Here is a 16,996-nt window from a genome sequence, read left to right as displayed (position 1 = left end):
TCATGGGAAGCATGAAGATTCTCTCAATCTCGACGTAGGCTATAGCTTCGAAGTAACTTCCGCCGAAAGACCTCGAGAAGCCTTGTTCGCGAATAGACGAGGAACCGCCGGTATAGAATTCGGAAAATATCATATCCAGTTATTGCGATGCTATTGAGATCATCTTGCAAATGTTCATTCAAACCCTATTCTAATATGACTCTAGAAATATCTGGCGATAGTCAAGGTGAGATATAAAGAAAAAGTGGAACAGAGAGAGAGAGAGAGAGCCCGAGTCGAAATTTCAGTTCTACTTTGAGCTTGCAATTCCGTAGGACTTAGAGGACTACTGAAGGATCTCCATATCTGGAGTCATATAGGATGTAGTGCTTTTTTTAATGTTACAAACTAAAACTTTGTGCTCTTTTAATGTTACAAATCGGTACTTATTGCCGTTTTTACCAACTTGAGATTTAAGGAAGGACATACTGAAAGCCTCTGAGACGACTCCAGATCCTTTGTCTCGCCTTCAGAACGGCTACATGACCTACGCTACAAGCATTTTTAAGAGATATGAAAAATTACTTAATATTCAATTACCTCTTATATATTCTACTTAAGATTTTAAATAAAACATATTAAATTGTAGGAAGAATGTCAGAATGTTGAATTATCAATAAATATGATTAACAATAATACAGTAAGAAACGTACCGACTTGACACACTATCAAAATCTCAGAGTCCTGGCCTTTCCAAAAGAGTTCTCAAATAGTCATGAGCATAAGAAAACATTTTCTAAAGAGTTCTGGGCGCTAGCAACGTTATTTTATTGGGATGAGAAGAATAAAGTTGAATAAACAGTACGTTACGAGCAGGTATAGAGCAGTATAAAGAAATATCTTTTGAGGCTTAACATCGACTCCGATAGAATTATAAGGCTAAACAGAACCTGAAAGACATCGTTACTAGTGCTACGGTAGAATTTGCAGCACAAGGAGTGTTAAAAGCATACAACTTAATACTTGATAGGCTTATAACAGACTCTAAATTTCGATTCGGGAGAGAGAGAGAGAGAGAGAGAGAGAGAGAGAGAGAGAGAGAGAGAGAGAGAGAGAGAGAGAGAGAGAGAGAGAGAGAGAGAGAGAGAGAGAGAGAGAGAAAGAGAGCGTCTCTGTAAAGTTTCTTACAACCATAAAGGATTATGTCATATTCGTAATACGTGAGAAATGCTACTGCCAGTAATTCTGTTGAAAGTTCCATTTTGAGGCAGATAGCAGTCGTTTGATCTCTCCTTGTTATCTAATTGTTCGATCGCGGACTAAGTTTCCCTTAGATTACATACGGCCGTGTATTGACTGAATGGCCAGAAACGAACAGAAGTATTGTGGTGAGTTATCGCCGGGTAATTTAACTAGATCAAAGTTAGATTTATCATTAACATACTTTTTATTATAATATTTTTGTGCGTATATTTCTATTTATATAAATCCTTGTACACATTTATATATGATATATTTGCCCGTTTGCTCTTATTTCTCAAAATTATAGTATATTTTACAAATAATTTGATATCCTTTATAAACTTGGACCGCATTTAAACGCGTTATTATACTTACCAACAATATTTATATTTATATTTATCAATCGAAAGGGCGCATCAACTGAAAGCTCTGCGACGGAGACGGCGCAGCATCGCCATCGTCTCTTATCATGATTTCATCATAATAATGCGAATGAAGAATCCCACGTCAATAATTACTGGTAGATCCCGAGTGCAAGTGCGTTATCGGTGAGAGAATTTTACTCGAAGGTAGGATTCGAACCGCGATCGGGGAGATCTATCCCAATCTGCGTAAATGTTCGATAAGTTCGATATGTTCTACGAGGTCTTTGCGTGTAGCCTGATCGATCGCGTCAGAAATTGCATTAGTGGAACAGCGCCTCTCAAAGTGTGGTTCTGCGGACTACCGCAAGCCCATGCGGAAGCTCTATCGCGAGTGAATCGCCAGACACGACCGCCAACAGCATAATTCGCGGGTAACTGCATCGCTGGCATAATCGGGGTTCTTTCGCATTTCGGGCACAATAACGTGAAAATTGTATTCTGTTTCTAAATTCGCGCGGTATCTATCGCGCGAATTTAGGAACTCGTTACGCGGTGAGCCGCGTTCAATTATTCCGCCGTTACTGCGCGTTGTTTCGTTGACTTACTGGCTTGTAATCGGTGCTGGTATGGAACGACGGATCGTGATCAAGCCCGAATTTCGTTTCAGTCGCGGGGCGAACGCGTAAAACGTTCGCGCGTGAAAACGTTCCGACTTCGTGATGAGGGAATTACGGGAATTATCGCCCCTTTCCCCTATCGACGAGCTCGAGCACCGCCAAAACAGATCTTGCATTTAACGGCGCAACGTTGTTAAATTTGCTCGCACCCGATTTTCTCGTGTGCGTGACGGAGTGGCTGTCGCCGCAAACGCACTTTGACTCGAAACTACGCGGCATACTAACGAGGCCAATTTCAAGCGGCACGTACACCAACGACTACGGGACCCGCTGTGTGCACATCAGTATGTAAGGGCCTCCCGCGTTCTTCCGCAATCGAGGGAGGGTTTCCGCTAATGAGAGACATTAGTTTAATAACTCGTTAGTGGGAATTAGAGAAGGTGGCTTGAGCGCGCTACACGGTAAATCCCTATCCATCAACACCGACGGAGTTTTAATCGGCTTTTGCGTCCGCGTAAGTAATTAATGAACACGCGATGACACTATTATGCTATCAGTTACCGTTCTGTACGTACGCGCACGTACACATTCACTCGGCCGTTGTCTTTTTACCCCAACATCAGCAGCAATTTTCGGAACTTTGAAGCGCCGTTAATGCGATACAATTCACTCGATAACTTTGTTTTCGCAGACGCGGAGAATCGCAGGGAGGATGCGTGCTCAGTTTTTCGGCAAATTAGTTCGAGAAATAGGCAACTCGACCTCGCAACCGCTTCCGCGAAGATCTCATAAGGAACCGCTGCGACTTCATTAGTAGACCGAGAAGAAGAAATAATTATTCGTAGATTATATTAACGCGCCGTATGCGCGTATGTGTGCGGAATGTGTTGTTAATTACTTTAAACCGTGGGCTCTTGGGCAGACCGCGAACTCGGTCGCAAACTAGACATACCGACTTTGTGAAGCGACGAAGGAAATCCGACCTAGAAACCACTTGGCACTGACTCTCCCACCGCTACGGTTTCGATCGGGTCAAATTAGGGTCACGTGATTCTTGCGAGAGCGACTCTGTGACAGCACGACGACGCTCGATATATTGCTCGGTTCATATTTCTCGGATATATCAGTGTAACATAATATTAAAACATCGATGATACAACTGGTGGACGATAGCGCATCGCGCTACTTCTCACGCTATTTCTCACAAATGCGATGACAATAACAATATCAGTAATGACGGAGAATCTCGCCGAGTTCCTCGAACTTTTTTCCGTTCCGTCAGCACAGCTTGCCGTTCATTGTTTTTCCCGAATCATATAATTATCGCAAACTTCCGCCGATGTCTTTTGCTTCGCTCATAAACCTCTGCTCGCAGCAATCCCCGCTTTCGCGGAGTTCCTTCCAAAAGAGTTCTCGCAGTTCGTATAATCCGTCGGTCAAATGGAAAAGTTTCGAGAAAAAAGTTTCACTCCACTTTTCGAGGACTATGTCCCTGATCTGTGCTCATCTCCTTATCTCGTCACCCTCTTTTACTGCCTTGCGTCCCGCTTTTATCTCTCCGTGCCCGCTGCGAATCGTTTCCCGATCTGACTTCCTCGAAGTTTTTGCATTCCTATTTCAGGCGAGTGACGGATCGGGAAGAGTGATTTTTTAAATGCCTGAAAAACCGTGGCATCGTTTCTCTCTCTCTCTCTCTCTCTCTCTCCTTTCTCTGTTCTTTCCTCTTCGTCCACTCTCTCTTCATCAGTTGCTACCTTTATTCCATCCTCACCTCCCTCTTACTTTCTTCTTTCATTGCCTCCTGCCCCGCGTATTCGCCTACGGTTTAGTCTTATCTGGATAGAGGGTCGTTTCGCTCGATGAAATTCGAGTCTCGTCTAAGAGGAAACCTGGCGACGAAAGCTGTCTCTCTTTCCTCCCGGAAATGGGAAGACAAAGAACGTAGGGCAATCGAAATTTAAGCTTGCAATGCTGATGAAGCCGCGCGATCGAAACAAGGAACACTCTATCCACAGTCGGACAATCTCTGAATACTGAAACGCCGCGTTACGTGAGATTCGATATTGAATTATTATTTGCTTTTATTTACATATATGTACGTATCGAGATTCTTCTGCTACTGCCGTGCTGGATTTATCCTGCGCGTAACGAAAATTTTTTTTTCCGATATTAACACGATACTGCCTCTACTTCAATTTTACTATTTCAGCATTGCAAATTTTCGCGTGTTACAATTACCAAAATTAAGAATTTACGCATGAAGTTTACGTTATTTTTCTCGATATATTTCCTTAAGATATTCCGACACGAGATGCTTCTCTTTTTCTTCCGCTCCTTTGCTATAACACTAATACTTATCGTAGAAAAGTGGTCACAAGGGAATAAATAAGAAGAGACGTTGGGTTTATCGTGTTGCAGGACAAAATAGCGAGTTTTATCCGTGGCTAACTGATAAAAGTAGTCGAGTAGTATCTCGGTAGAACCGCTTATCGACGAGCGAGCGGAACTGCAAGTTGAATATTATAATATATATGCATGCCCTTCTTTCTCCTCCCATTGAGAAAATTTACTATCTAAATCTCAACATCCATTGTATAAAAATGGACACGTAAGTCGCCAAAGTCTCAGAAATAGTTCTGTATTTCTTCATATATTTCACAGAACCGTCGAAAATGAAAATATATTTCACAGAACCGTCGAAAGTGAAAATATATTTCACAGAAATATATTTTCACTTTACCGAAAATATACAACCATTAATTGTCTGTGTATACATGTAAACGAATGTTCTAATGTTATTGAGTTTTCGAACGTTTTGCATGTTTCTCTTAAGAATATATTAAAATACTTTTTTCATAACCAAAATTTAGAATCTCTGTTATTAGTATTTGTATTTCACAAGTGACGTTTTGATTAAAAGTTTGTACCATGGAGGATTCATACTTGTAAATAAAAATAATTTTAACTTTAATAAAAATAATAATAAAAATTGAGATCGAAATTAAAGTCGAGATACGAAGGTGAACAAATTCATACGCGTATAAGTTAGCTGTGTACATACAACAGAATGGATGTATGTAACAAGAAAAAAAATCCATTTTTTGCAAAAATTCTATCTCCATACAAAACCTGCCCACTGCTGCTTATTGTTCCAAAAATATTTCACCGAAGTTTTAGAAAGCACTTTTTCGCGCTATTCTGCTCATACTTTTCTTCGCGTGTGCAGCGTATAATAAAATGGATCTAAACTGGCGTTCTACGTAGCAGTCTACATTTTTGTCGATCGCAATTCATTGGGAATAAACACGATAAATCTCTGAGTATACCACTATCTTTACTACACTGTAACGTTCGTACGAGCTGCCTCTCTATAAACGTGTAATCGTGCCAACTAACGTAACGATAGCGGTGGTATTAGCTACTGCTTGCGTTAATTTCCCTCGTTAAGCTCGGAGCGTACGGAAATCTAATTGATAACGGACTTCTGATATCGGCCCATCTCATGACCGCGTTTTCCCAGTTCTAGTTTGACAAACTTCTTCCAGGAAATGATCGTTGTTTGCTCTTAACGCGAATATCCGTGTTGAAACGTCGATTAGCATCCCTCTTCTTCTCTCTCTCTCCCTCTCTCTCTCCATCTGCGCTTGAAAACAGCAGGTCGTTCCCGTCAAATGCAATCGCGTTCTTCGAACAGTTTCAACATAATCGAATTTGGGCGCGACAATTATCCGCTAAATTAAACGATTAAGTGCTTCCCCGTGATCCATGGAGAGGCGCGTCGGATCAAAGTTGTACGACCAAAGTTTAACGCGAGGCGTGCTTAATACCGTGCGCGAGCTGCGTCGAATTGTATCTTTAGAAACACGGGCGCACGGAGCCCTCCCCCAGCACAGGTAAATTTCTTGCTGCCAAGTTCCTCCAATTGCTCATCTTTGTGCGCTGTTCTTCCTTTAATCTCACGCACGCAATTGCTTGTATGTAATCACAAGGCGTTATAACGAGCACGCTTCACGCGGCGCAGCTCGTTAGCACTACCGACGCGTTTCATCGTTGTTGAAATATCATGTTGGCGTTCCGTCAGGATCAAAAGACGAAAAGAGACGAGAGAAGTCAAAGTCGGGGTGCGACCACGTGCCATTTTAGAGGTGCCGTTTCGGTGTATCTTCCTTTTCTCCTTTCTTTGATATTTATTTTTTGTTCTCTTCTTTTTTGCTTGTACTAAATATATAAAGTGAAATGTGCCGTATGTATAAATATGACATTGCATATAATCGCGAGATTAATCACGGCTCTGTGATGAATTACATGGCCGTACGTTGATCTCGGTGCAACGGAATAGCAATTAGGTGTAATATTGTACGATATATCACGCTGTTGTCAATCGATATTGATTATTTTCTGGCCTTTAGCACGCGAAACCTCCATTTCTCGATTCCGTAACAAAAGTCGTATTAGAAAATTGTGGCCGGCGACGTCTCTAGAGATTGTCTCTTGTACAGTCCGCACTGTATTACCTGTATCCAGCGGAAAACATATGAATTGTTCTGTCTCCGGGAAGATGCATCCTGCGCTCTCCCGTACGTATCCAATCCACTCCCCACGGAAACCTGCTAACGTTTACGAGAAATTAGCGATATTAACCTACTGAACATCCATGAATCTGCCGCAGATCCCATGAGAATCACCAAGATCAATGAACGGGTTGATGGCAGATGTGCATGTACGAATATACTGTAACAACGAATAGAAAATACAGTGTAGTAACGTTACGAGCTGCACTCAGCTCGGAAAATAAAAATAATATACAAAATTGTATATCTTCCAAAAATAATATCGTTCCAGTAGTTTTCAGCCTATGTTATTTTTATCTTTAATTATTTATAAGTATTGCATAAAGTCAGACAATTTATATAATTGCGCTTTGGCAATATATATATATATATATATTTTTTCGGTTATTTCTTGCGTCATAAATATACAATAAACATCCTGAGTATCACATTAATGTAATGTTTTTCATTGCAGGCCACTTCGCTAGTGGCCATTTCTTGAAAATGTTTCCCGGGGATTTGAGGATAATACACGACTGTTGGATTTCTGGGAAATAGTACGGTGCTTTGAAAATTACGACTAAGATAATTTAGGGAAACTGGCGCGAAATTGCGAGCGCGAGCTCGAGCGCGAGAGAAATGTTTTTCCGATCAACCATGCGTGTCGTCCAACCCTTTTTCTCTCTCTTTCTCTCTTTTTACATTTTTCCTTTTAACAATTTTTACATCCCCTTATTACTGTATACTTTTATTCTAGGAAATGAAATAATACTGGTTTGGCATATATATTTCAGAATATAATTTAGTTATAAACATCAATCGACGACGTTGTGTTTTGAAAATTCACAACGATTTTATATTTAAAAATACCTTTTGGCGCATTCTATTTTTAAGCAATTAACAACCAGATTGATCAAACTTAGACCTTGCCACCTGAACTGTTGGCTATTCGTATTACTATCTCAATTAAAATACAATATAGTATGGTAATTGGACTGACCATTGGAAGCTACAAGAAACATACCTGAGGATTACCTGTATGGTATTTAAAAAATAACTAATGGCCAGAATGGGTACGCGCGTCGATGAAGTCGTAAAAAGAAAGTCGAAAAAGTCGTCGCAGCGTTTCCGGGAGGATTAGCGCGCTTAACGCGTTACGCTGAAAAACAGGGAAGGAAAAAGAATGGCAGAGCCACAGCGGCGAACAATACTGCGGGATGAGAAGTGGAAGACGGCTAATGCGCGTCCACTCTGTTACAGATAAATGGATTAGTTAGTTAGGACGCGCGGAACGAAAAGTAAAAGAGCGTCAGAAAGTGCCGTCAGGAAGGGTTAAGGACTCATGAAAAACGAGGGAACGAGGGGACCGATGATTCGGAGAGATGTACCGAGAGAGCTCGTTACCGCTACAATGTGTTCATTCCCTCCGCCGCTCGATCGAACACGCGAATCCGCTTTTCCTTTGTCTCCAAATGAAATGATTAATATTGACATTATGCGAGGAAGAGACGGGTCGAGATGAGAGCCAAACGCGGACCACGATGTACAGCTAAATTCAATCGTGGTAGACGTGATGAATGTGCGATAAATATCTCTCGCACAATGGCGCCTGTGTCAACGTTAATTCTATCGCCTCGGAAATGCGTCGTATTTGCAAATGAATAGCGAGATATGAAAATACATTTTAGAGTCTGCTGGAGGATTTTATTTTTCTTTTGAGCACTGTAGCTTATAGAAAGAGAGAGAGAGAGAGAGAGAGAGAGAGAAAATATGTGTGTGCGTATATATGTAATAAAATTCGCATTTTAAATGACATAATCTTGTGTTCCACAAAATTATAATATGGCCTGTAGTTATTGTGAAAAAAGAAACGACAAACAAAATTTCTGAAAAATTCGTAAATTATTGTAGAAAGAGAGAGAGAGAGAGAGAGAGAGAGAGAGAGAGAAGCATAATATAATTTTGACAGTTCTCAGACTTTAATGAAAATAAAAATACAGTGTTTAGCGCAAGCTACACATTTTTTACTCGCAGCATTGAACAGTGCGAACTCACTGAGCTGTAGTACGCTGCCAACGACGGCCAGTGAGGCACGACACGCTGCTATAATTCGCGGGTAGCTTTCATCAAGTTTTTCATAAAGAGCGGTCACTCGTCGGGCCGGATGTTAATCGGCAAAGCTGGTCATCGCTTCTCTCGCGTTTAACCGTAAAATCGCCTCTGGTGCTAGGTCAGGAATGCATCCTGTCGCTTTTTACCGCGCCGAAGGACGCCCGTTAGTTTCCGTAAATGACCCCGGGCACTCCGTGTCGACAGCCTCAATACCGAAAGAGAAGATTAATCCCTTTCAATGTGCGGCATCTTTTTTTAAGTATTCTCTCCCCTCAAAGGACGGACTAGCTAGCAATAATGGGAACGATGTATGTCCAGAGTCGCTCTTTAGGATTGTTCGATGAATTGGATGTGCATTCGCGAGACTTTCAAACGCCAGGTCTCTTTGAAAAAATCTGCCGCAAGATGATCTCTGACATACTATTGATAGCTGGCGGCTGTATGATCGGTGTCGGTCGACGAATAGGTGCAATTAAAATGGGCTCTATGCAAGAATGCCGCGGGCGTGTTGCTGCGACAACAGCAGGGTTCTGAATGCGGACATTTTTGACTGTAACATTCTTCTTAGTCGTTGCGAGATTCTGATTTTACACTTCTTTTACACTTTATTCTACAACAATGGTCAAATGACGACTGACACGATAAGTTTTCTTTCTAGCATTCTGAGAAACAGAGTTTAATATAATATGCAATGCGCGGAAGTATAATATTTGCTATTGGCTGTGAAATTTAATGCTATACCGCTGTATATGTATACGTATATATGTGTCTATGCATGTGACGATACGTACGATACATACACACATATCTAATATTATTGTCATTATTTATTATATGGACTTTGTGCTAAAGTATCTCCGGTCAGGAAGCATGTAGAGCAAAAATGAAAAGAGTTTTGTTACGTAATTGGAGCCCAAGGAATCGATTGAGACCACTTAGAACCCAATCGGATCAGTCGTTATAGCAGAACGAGCAATCTTGTTCAACTAAAGTGCGGTTGCGTAAATAAATATACACAGTCGACCTCATTGTTCGTTCGCTCGCACTACATTAGAGCGAGACATTGTTGTGTTTCTTAATCATATACACCCATTATGTACACAATGTATGTACATAATATTTTAATAATAATTTACCTGATATAACTGATTTTTGTTGACTAATTTTGCGATATCAATCGATAATCGATAACGCGTGTGTATGTACACATACACGCGTGTGAATAAATTTACAATTTAAAGTTACATAATAAATTCTGTGATTTATGATACTGAAAATCATGTAGCAAATTTTAATAAAATTAAGTTTTAATTTTAATTAATGATATTTCTGCTAACATAGTTATGTATTAATCATTATTAATTTAATTTAGCATTCTGTTACATTTGATTACATAATATAGGGAAATCAATATCCTGTTTGATGAAATAGGATATCTATCGATTTACCTGAGAATACTTTTATCGAGTCGAAGAAGTGAATACATTTACGGGAAATAATACTGCTAGCATTGCAGAATAAATTGAAAAAAGAAATTACTTCGCATATACAAAGGATCAGTTTAACCCAAGAGTAATATTAAAAGCGTGCGTATATAGGAGATTCAGTTTAGTTCAGAGCTTACAGTTTATTAGCATAGATGGACAAACTTTGATCGTTCGGGAGTATTATTAGCGGAATAGGATAACGTCCTGCTGTTCCACTTTAAGGATTAACGCGATCATGATCGTACTTACTTTCAGGTGCTATATTCACTCATGACCAAAAGGATAGCAGCACGGAGCTGGCCTTCAAGTACGCCGTTTACAAGATCAACAAAGAGAAAATTATTCTGCCGAAGACCACGCTGGAGTACGATATCCAATACGTGCCGAAAGATGATTCCTTCCACGCTTCTAAGAAAGGTAAGTATTAGTCGTGCGTTTTATACGCACGCGATGTATTCATTTTAATGTATCGTATGTTTTATGCGCTGCTTATATATTTCACGGATAAACCGCTTAATTGTAGTACCATTTGCATTTCCGTAATCCATGTCTACGCAAGAACCCGCAATTTGTACTGAAACTTACAGCGCGGAAAAGTCTCTCGTGTAATGAAACGATGCCGCGTCGCATACACCCGTAAGAAATTCCACTAAAGTTAAAAAACGTCTCACGCTCATTAATCTCACGGTACTCCGCACGTCAGGAATGATTTATTTCTGAAAGCTCGCTTATGTTTTCAGTTTGCAGTTGAAGAAAGTTGCAAAATGTTGAGACGTGAGGTGCGAATAGCTTATTTCCGAGACGAGACTCAATCGTTATTTTATCCCGACGTTGGAAATATGCACGGGAGAAACAACAATGGTTACAACGACATTAAAGTCCTTGTAACCATTTGAACGACATTTATTGTCAAGATAAATCGCGATCGATTAGCTCCGTGAAAATTCTTTTAACGTGTAAAGAATAAACAGATTAAATAACGGGCTGCGATGATCAATATCCGCAAGAAACATGGCACGTTTGCATAAAATAGGAGCAAACGGCTGGTTTATCGGCTAGAATTATGGCACTCGTGAAAACATTTCCGGATATTCTCAGAAATGTTATGTTTTTAACATTAGACATACTCCAACATAATATTTTTTAACATGTTTTAAACAAATGTTTAAAACATTTTTTATTCTTTATTTTTTAAAGAAGCGTTTGATACGAATTTTACGTGTGTTATCATATCTATTTTTTCATATTGTAAAATTTGACTTCACATTTACTTACATTATCGATCACAAAACTTTTGATAGAACAGCCAAATTTTTTACGACCTTTTATCGCTACGACAGCTAATTTTAATAAATAATCTGCTGTATGTATATGTTCTGTGGTATCTATTAAATAATTCCTTCTAATATGTCCGTTATTGAGACGCAAATAATTGGCTTGAAGATTACCCCAGCCATTTATCGCCATAAAAACTATTTTATCTTTCAAATTGTTTTCTATATTTTGTTTGACAAAAATAAAAATATTATCATTATTTAACATATAAAACATTAAGTGGATTGCTTTAGAAGAAAAGGATAAAGATATGAAGCTAAAAGACAGCGAAATTCAGAGATTTATAATAGGAAAATTAATAATGAATATGTTTAAAATACATTTTTATATTTTCCAAACATATTTTATTGCAATTGTTTAAAATATGTCCAAAAATTAAAAACAACTTTTAACTAAAAAATTTTGAATTTCGCCTTTTTTTTAAACTTGTTTTTTACCAACTCTATATAGGTATCCTGAATATTCTGAGAGTTTTTTTAGTTGACGTTGCTACGTCACGCAGTATAAGGCATTGCCGTAAGCAAAATTTATCGTCTTGACGACGTATATAAACCGACCAAGAATAACCGGCCTGCTCGACGCGCGTGCTGTTATTAAAGTAGCGTATATACATTATTATCTTTCCAGCTGCTATCGAATACACACCATTAGAATATCGTCTATCTTGTTACATGACGTCGTTAGGAGCATATTACCTCCCTTGTCAACCTCTCGAGAAATCAAAGAGACAAGATCGATATTTCTTGCCGTTACGTGTCGCGAAAACGCGGGATGATTGTGACGGGCTGCTTGCTGCTGCTGTTCTTTGATTATTCTGATATTACGAATACTTTGTAAGAGAACACTGTGTTTGCTAGACTTTATATAGAAAGCTTGCGCAAGTTAAACGCTCCATCATTTTATTCAATTATTTCCGATAAAGGGAACAATGTATGTTTGAGAAAGTATATTCGTGCGTACGTACACAGAATTCACGGTTTTACGATATATATGTATATATAGGGGCAGATGTTTATAATTCAAATCGAGCTATTTTCGGAAGCATATATTTAGCATCGAAAGATTTAAATAATTATGTCAATTAAGTGACGCCTCGACCTCTGGATGACTGTATGATTTTAGAGAAAGTGCAAAGTTCTCCCGTATTGAAATTTTGGTCCTATATTAATCCTGCAAGTTTCATCAAGCTTGAAATACCACTGGAAGATGATCTTTAAGCTTCGTTAGCAACGCTTTCTTCTCGCTTCTGCGTTATTTTTTTTATTGCGCCAAATCCGAATTTAAGTTTAAATTTCTTGTGATACATATTGAATATGTGACTGCTATTTTTGCCTTTACAACTTCTCTCTTCTCGCCCAGTCTGAACGTCCAAGTCCTACCAAAATATTTCGAGTCTGACATTTTTTCCTTCTTTCTCTAACTAAGCGACGACCGTCACATTGAATGTCTTCATATGCATATGCGTGACATGTCAAGTGTGCACACTGCAAATAATAATTCCTAGCGCTGATTATGCAAATACTACGGAACAGCGGCTCTCTTATTTGTATCCTCGCGAAAATGGCTTATATTCAAGATTCACGGTGAAACACAACAGTGAGTCTAAGTAATCCATTAGTCGCGCGCGCTGTTTTCGCCGCAGCGCAGTGCTTATAATTAATCCCGTGAGAGAATCGGTCGAGTAGACTTTCTTCTTTTTTTATTTACGTTCCTCCTGACGGTTATCCGGATTTACGTCATGGTTAATTTTGCATTAGGTCGCACCGAAGCGGACCAGGCTGCTTTATTTCTCGGAAATGGATTTTACAGGATGCTAATCCGATGACAAATAGTCGTGTTTGAGCAGCGTTCATGCATATTACGGCCAAGTTATGTAAATTCTTATAAATTTATAACAATTCGACAAAAAGAGATTAACTTCCACTTTCAGGTAAATATTAATACAGGGATTTTAGTTCTCTTCGCCGTTTTCCATCTTTGCTTTCGTTCATGGTGCGTTTTGTGATGCGATTCGTTTCAATAAACGAAATGCACGCGCGCTCTTGATGTTTAACAAAAATGAGACGTCAAACGCGTTCGACTTTTGAATGAGATATTTGTGCGGTTTTCAAACGACGTGTCAGAATTTTTGCCTTTGCACTTTAAACGTCGTAAGTCGCATTGAACGGAATTTTATAATACTTATAATACTTATCCTAACAATATACACATACGTACCATATAAAGTCGAGAAGGTTTCCTCGATGCTGCGGACGCGATATTTGGATAGCGCTCGTCTTTGTTGCTCTCGCCTTTCATACGTATGACGTGCATATTGCGAATTTATGGAATCCGATCCCTTCAAATTCACTCAACGTAACTCGTAACTTATACATACATTTCCATTTCCATTTTACATTACTCGTATACTGCCGGAGATTTTTGTGATTCGATCTCCGACCTGTGTATGAGATACACGGCTGTGAGCAACTTTTATCTAAAATATTATTTCGGATTATTTTATATGCTGGCGCGAAATTCGCATTATTGGTAATACAAGAGCCAGACAAGACGTGTAATAAAGTTTTATGATCTCTTAAGCGAAAACTTTATTTACGTGTGTTGCATGTACTTCCGCATGTATATGAAAAAAATATCAACTTCATTTTGAAGCAATATCGCATTTCCGAGACAAGTAATATTTAACCGATATGAACCTGGTAAGCAACATGATAAAAAAAAATTCGCAATACGATTCGATCGTATTTCGTTTGTACCACTTTTTGTTTCGTTTGTACCTCGAAGGATAAAAAGATAAGGGAAGGGGGAAAATAGCCAGCAAGTAAGTACAAGATATCGCAAAACGGCCAACGCCATTCGAAAGAGAATCATTTCGTACCCGTTTGTACCTCCCTTCAAATCGTTTGTACCTCAAAGGAACCGGAAGTACAGGATCTTCAGAAAACGTCCAAGAGGTACTTTCGCCAATTTTTGAGATATCGCAAAACGACCAACGCCTTTCGAAAGAGAATCGCTTGTACCCTCGCTTGCACCTCTCTTCAAATCCTTTGTATCCTAGAGGAAGGGAGGTTTTGCGATATCTCAAAAATTGGCGAAACTACCTCCTGCACTTTATATAGTTACATGTGTGTGTGAATTTTCTTCGATTTGCACGCTAAATAATGCGATAAATTTAAAATCCAGTAAGACAAACGTCGACGAAGAGGCAGTTTATCTACATTACCGAACTTTAATCGAAATTTTTGCGCATCGTGTGACAGTTGGCCGTAAGTTCCGACTGGCGATTGTTCACTCACACACATACACATACGTGCGCACAAGCATATGTTAGTTTGTTAATAGCAGTAAATCAAGGCATGCGACGGCAACTCCGCTGCAATATTGTAATATACGTGTATACTTTCAATTGCATACGACCGGAGGAACTTTCGTCAGTCGCCGCAGTGGCATTGGCGAACCTGTGCCACGGAATGGCAACATGGATCGATCGAACGTATAGGTACTGTGAACTGGAGTAGGAAGCCACTTCAAAACCAGTCCATGTCACTGCTCGTCACAGTTCGCTCGATGTCTCGCCATCGAGGGTTCTTTCGCAGCGACTTCTCATGAACCCGTTTGATGACCGTTCGCGGCAGCGCAAAACTCTCGAATTTATTATCCCGAGCGGTTACGTGCTCCGATGAGCAGAGCGCTTTTAACTTCCTGCCGTCCGTGTGATGTAAAAACGACAACGGAATTCGCCACTCGGCCGAGCTAATTCCAGCTATATTTTTATACCGGTGCAAGTCTCACGTGAAACTTCTATTATCCGGGTATCGAGTGCAGCGAGCATCGCGATCGCGGTCGAGTTACACTTCGATTCTCGCCGAGTCGAGACACGGACTGTCAAAGAGCTGTCAATTCACACGGACGATTCGCCAGGATCGTTTTTCCTGCCATCAGGAAATCTCAACGCCGGAAAACTTGCAAAATTGCCCGTGTTAACGGAAAGTATATCTATCCTCTGACGGTCGGAAAATACGGCTCCCCGCGGGATCGCCGCGCATCATCTGCGCGTGTCGATACATCGCGCGGGAAGTCCGATAACCAGCTCCAGCACGTACGGGTATAACCGTAAAAATCTAAAGAACCATATTCCCGCGCAGATAACGCCGGATTTGCGGAAGCAACGGTCGCGCCAGCTTCAGTCTTGCTCGCCGTCGTCTTCACACCGCGCTCGTTTACACGCTCGACCCTTTATGCGCCTGCGTTTATACAAACGATCTCGTGTCAAGGCGACGCGACAAGTCAGTAACAGCCTATAGACCCATTCGCGTCGAGCTCTTTACATGCATTACGTGCCGCGTTTCTCTCCCCGGCCCTCTCGGTAGTGCGGCCTTACTTTCAGCAGTTATCGCTTGCCGAAGGTTGCGCAGATGAACCGCGCGCGGCGATGGTTGTATTATGCAAGGCTGGCGAGTAACCCATACATAAAATAAATAGTTGTAAAACGGGCGGCGGAATCAAAATGACCTGAATGGCGTTAAAATAATTCTCCTCGTGTGAATTCTCCCGCTTTAATATAATTTCATTATTTCGTTAATGAACTTGATTTTCGACACTCGGCCTTTTCACTCCGTCTGTTTCGTTTTCACTCCGTTCGTTTAATCCGCTTATTCCGTCCAATCCCTGTTCGATTAATTAATTCGAACGCTCCGTTGCCGAGTCACATCTCTGTAGCTCTGTTTGCCGGATTCTTTTCCAGCTTCTTACATAATCTGCGAGTATTCCCGTTGAAATGTTTACGAGGAAGAAATCGATACTGTGCTCGTCAACGTATACGTCTTCCGTGTTCGGTGCAAATTTCACGGATCGGCCCGCGCATAAACACAACGTTTCCGAAATTGTCGTCGGACAACAGAACAGACCCTCGGCGTTAGCGCTACGTCATGTCGCGTGTTCGAGGGTTCCTCTTGTAGAGAGGATGCTCCCGATTCCGCTTACAAGCACCGCATCTTCATAACGGGGTAGTGCTCTCGATCTCCGATCCTCGACGCGAAGGTTTCTCGGTCGTGATTAGGTGCATATTCAAGGTGCGCTCACGACTCAAGCCTGCTGAAAGAATTTTCATGTCTGGAAATAATTGGAATCATCGTGGAAATTACTGGTCGCGCTGCTCGCACAAATCGAGCAACTGGTCGTGCAAATAAATTGGTAAGATGCGATATTGAGGCGGAATTCTCCCCCTTGTTCGTTAGAAGAAGACGGAAGTCGATCGGACAATAACGCAAGCGAAGCGGAGTCGATCGAAAGCGGCACAAGTCAGCGAA

The 16,996-nt window shown here is 40.5% G+C and overlaps 1 protein-coding gene across 4 annotated transcripts in view; it reads left to right on the top strand.

The window, feature by feature from the left end:
• Positions 1-16,996, top strand: part of LOC105189613 (glutamate receptor ionotropic, kainate 2) — a 143,155-nt gene that overhangs the window by 22,332 nt on the left and 103,827 nt on the right. For all 4 annotated transcript variants that reach the window (XM_025305343.1, XM_025305344.1, XM_011151838.3 and 1 more), the window contains exon 3: positions 10,608-10,769. In XM_025305343.1, the coding sequence (XP_025161128.1) occupies positions 10,608-10,769 (162 nt within the window). The remainder of the gene's footprint in view (positions 1-10,607; positions 10,770-16,996) is intronic.

Source organism: Harpegnathos saltator, unplaced genomic scaffold, assembly GCF_003227715.2.
Source record: "Harpegnathos saltator strain DR-91 unplaced genomic scaffold, Hsal_v8.6 scaffold694, whole genome shotgun sequence".
NCBI classification, from domain to species: Eukaryota; Metazoa; Arthropoda; class Insecta; order Hymenoptera; family Formicidae; genus Harpegnathos; species Harpegnathos saltator.
The sequence above is the reverse complement of the archived record's forward strand: the minus strand, read 5'-3'. Positions and strand labels throughout refer to the sequence as shown.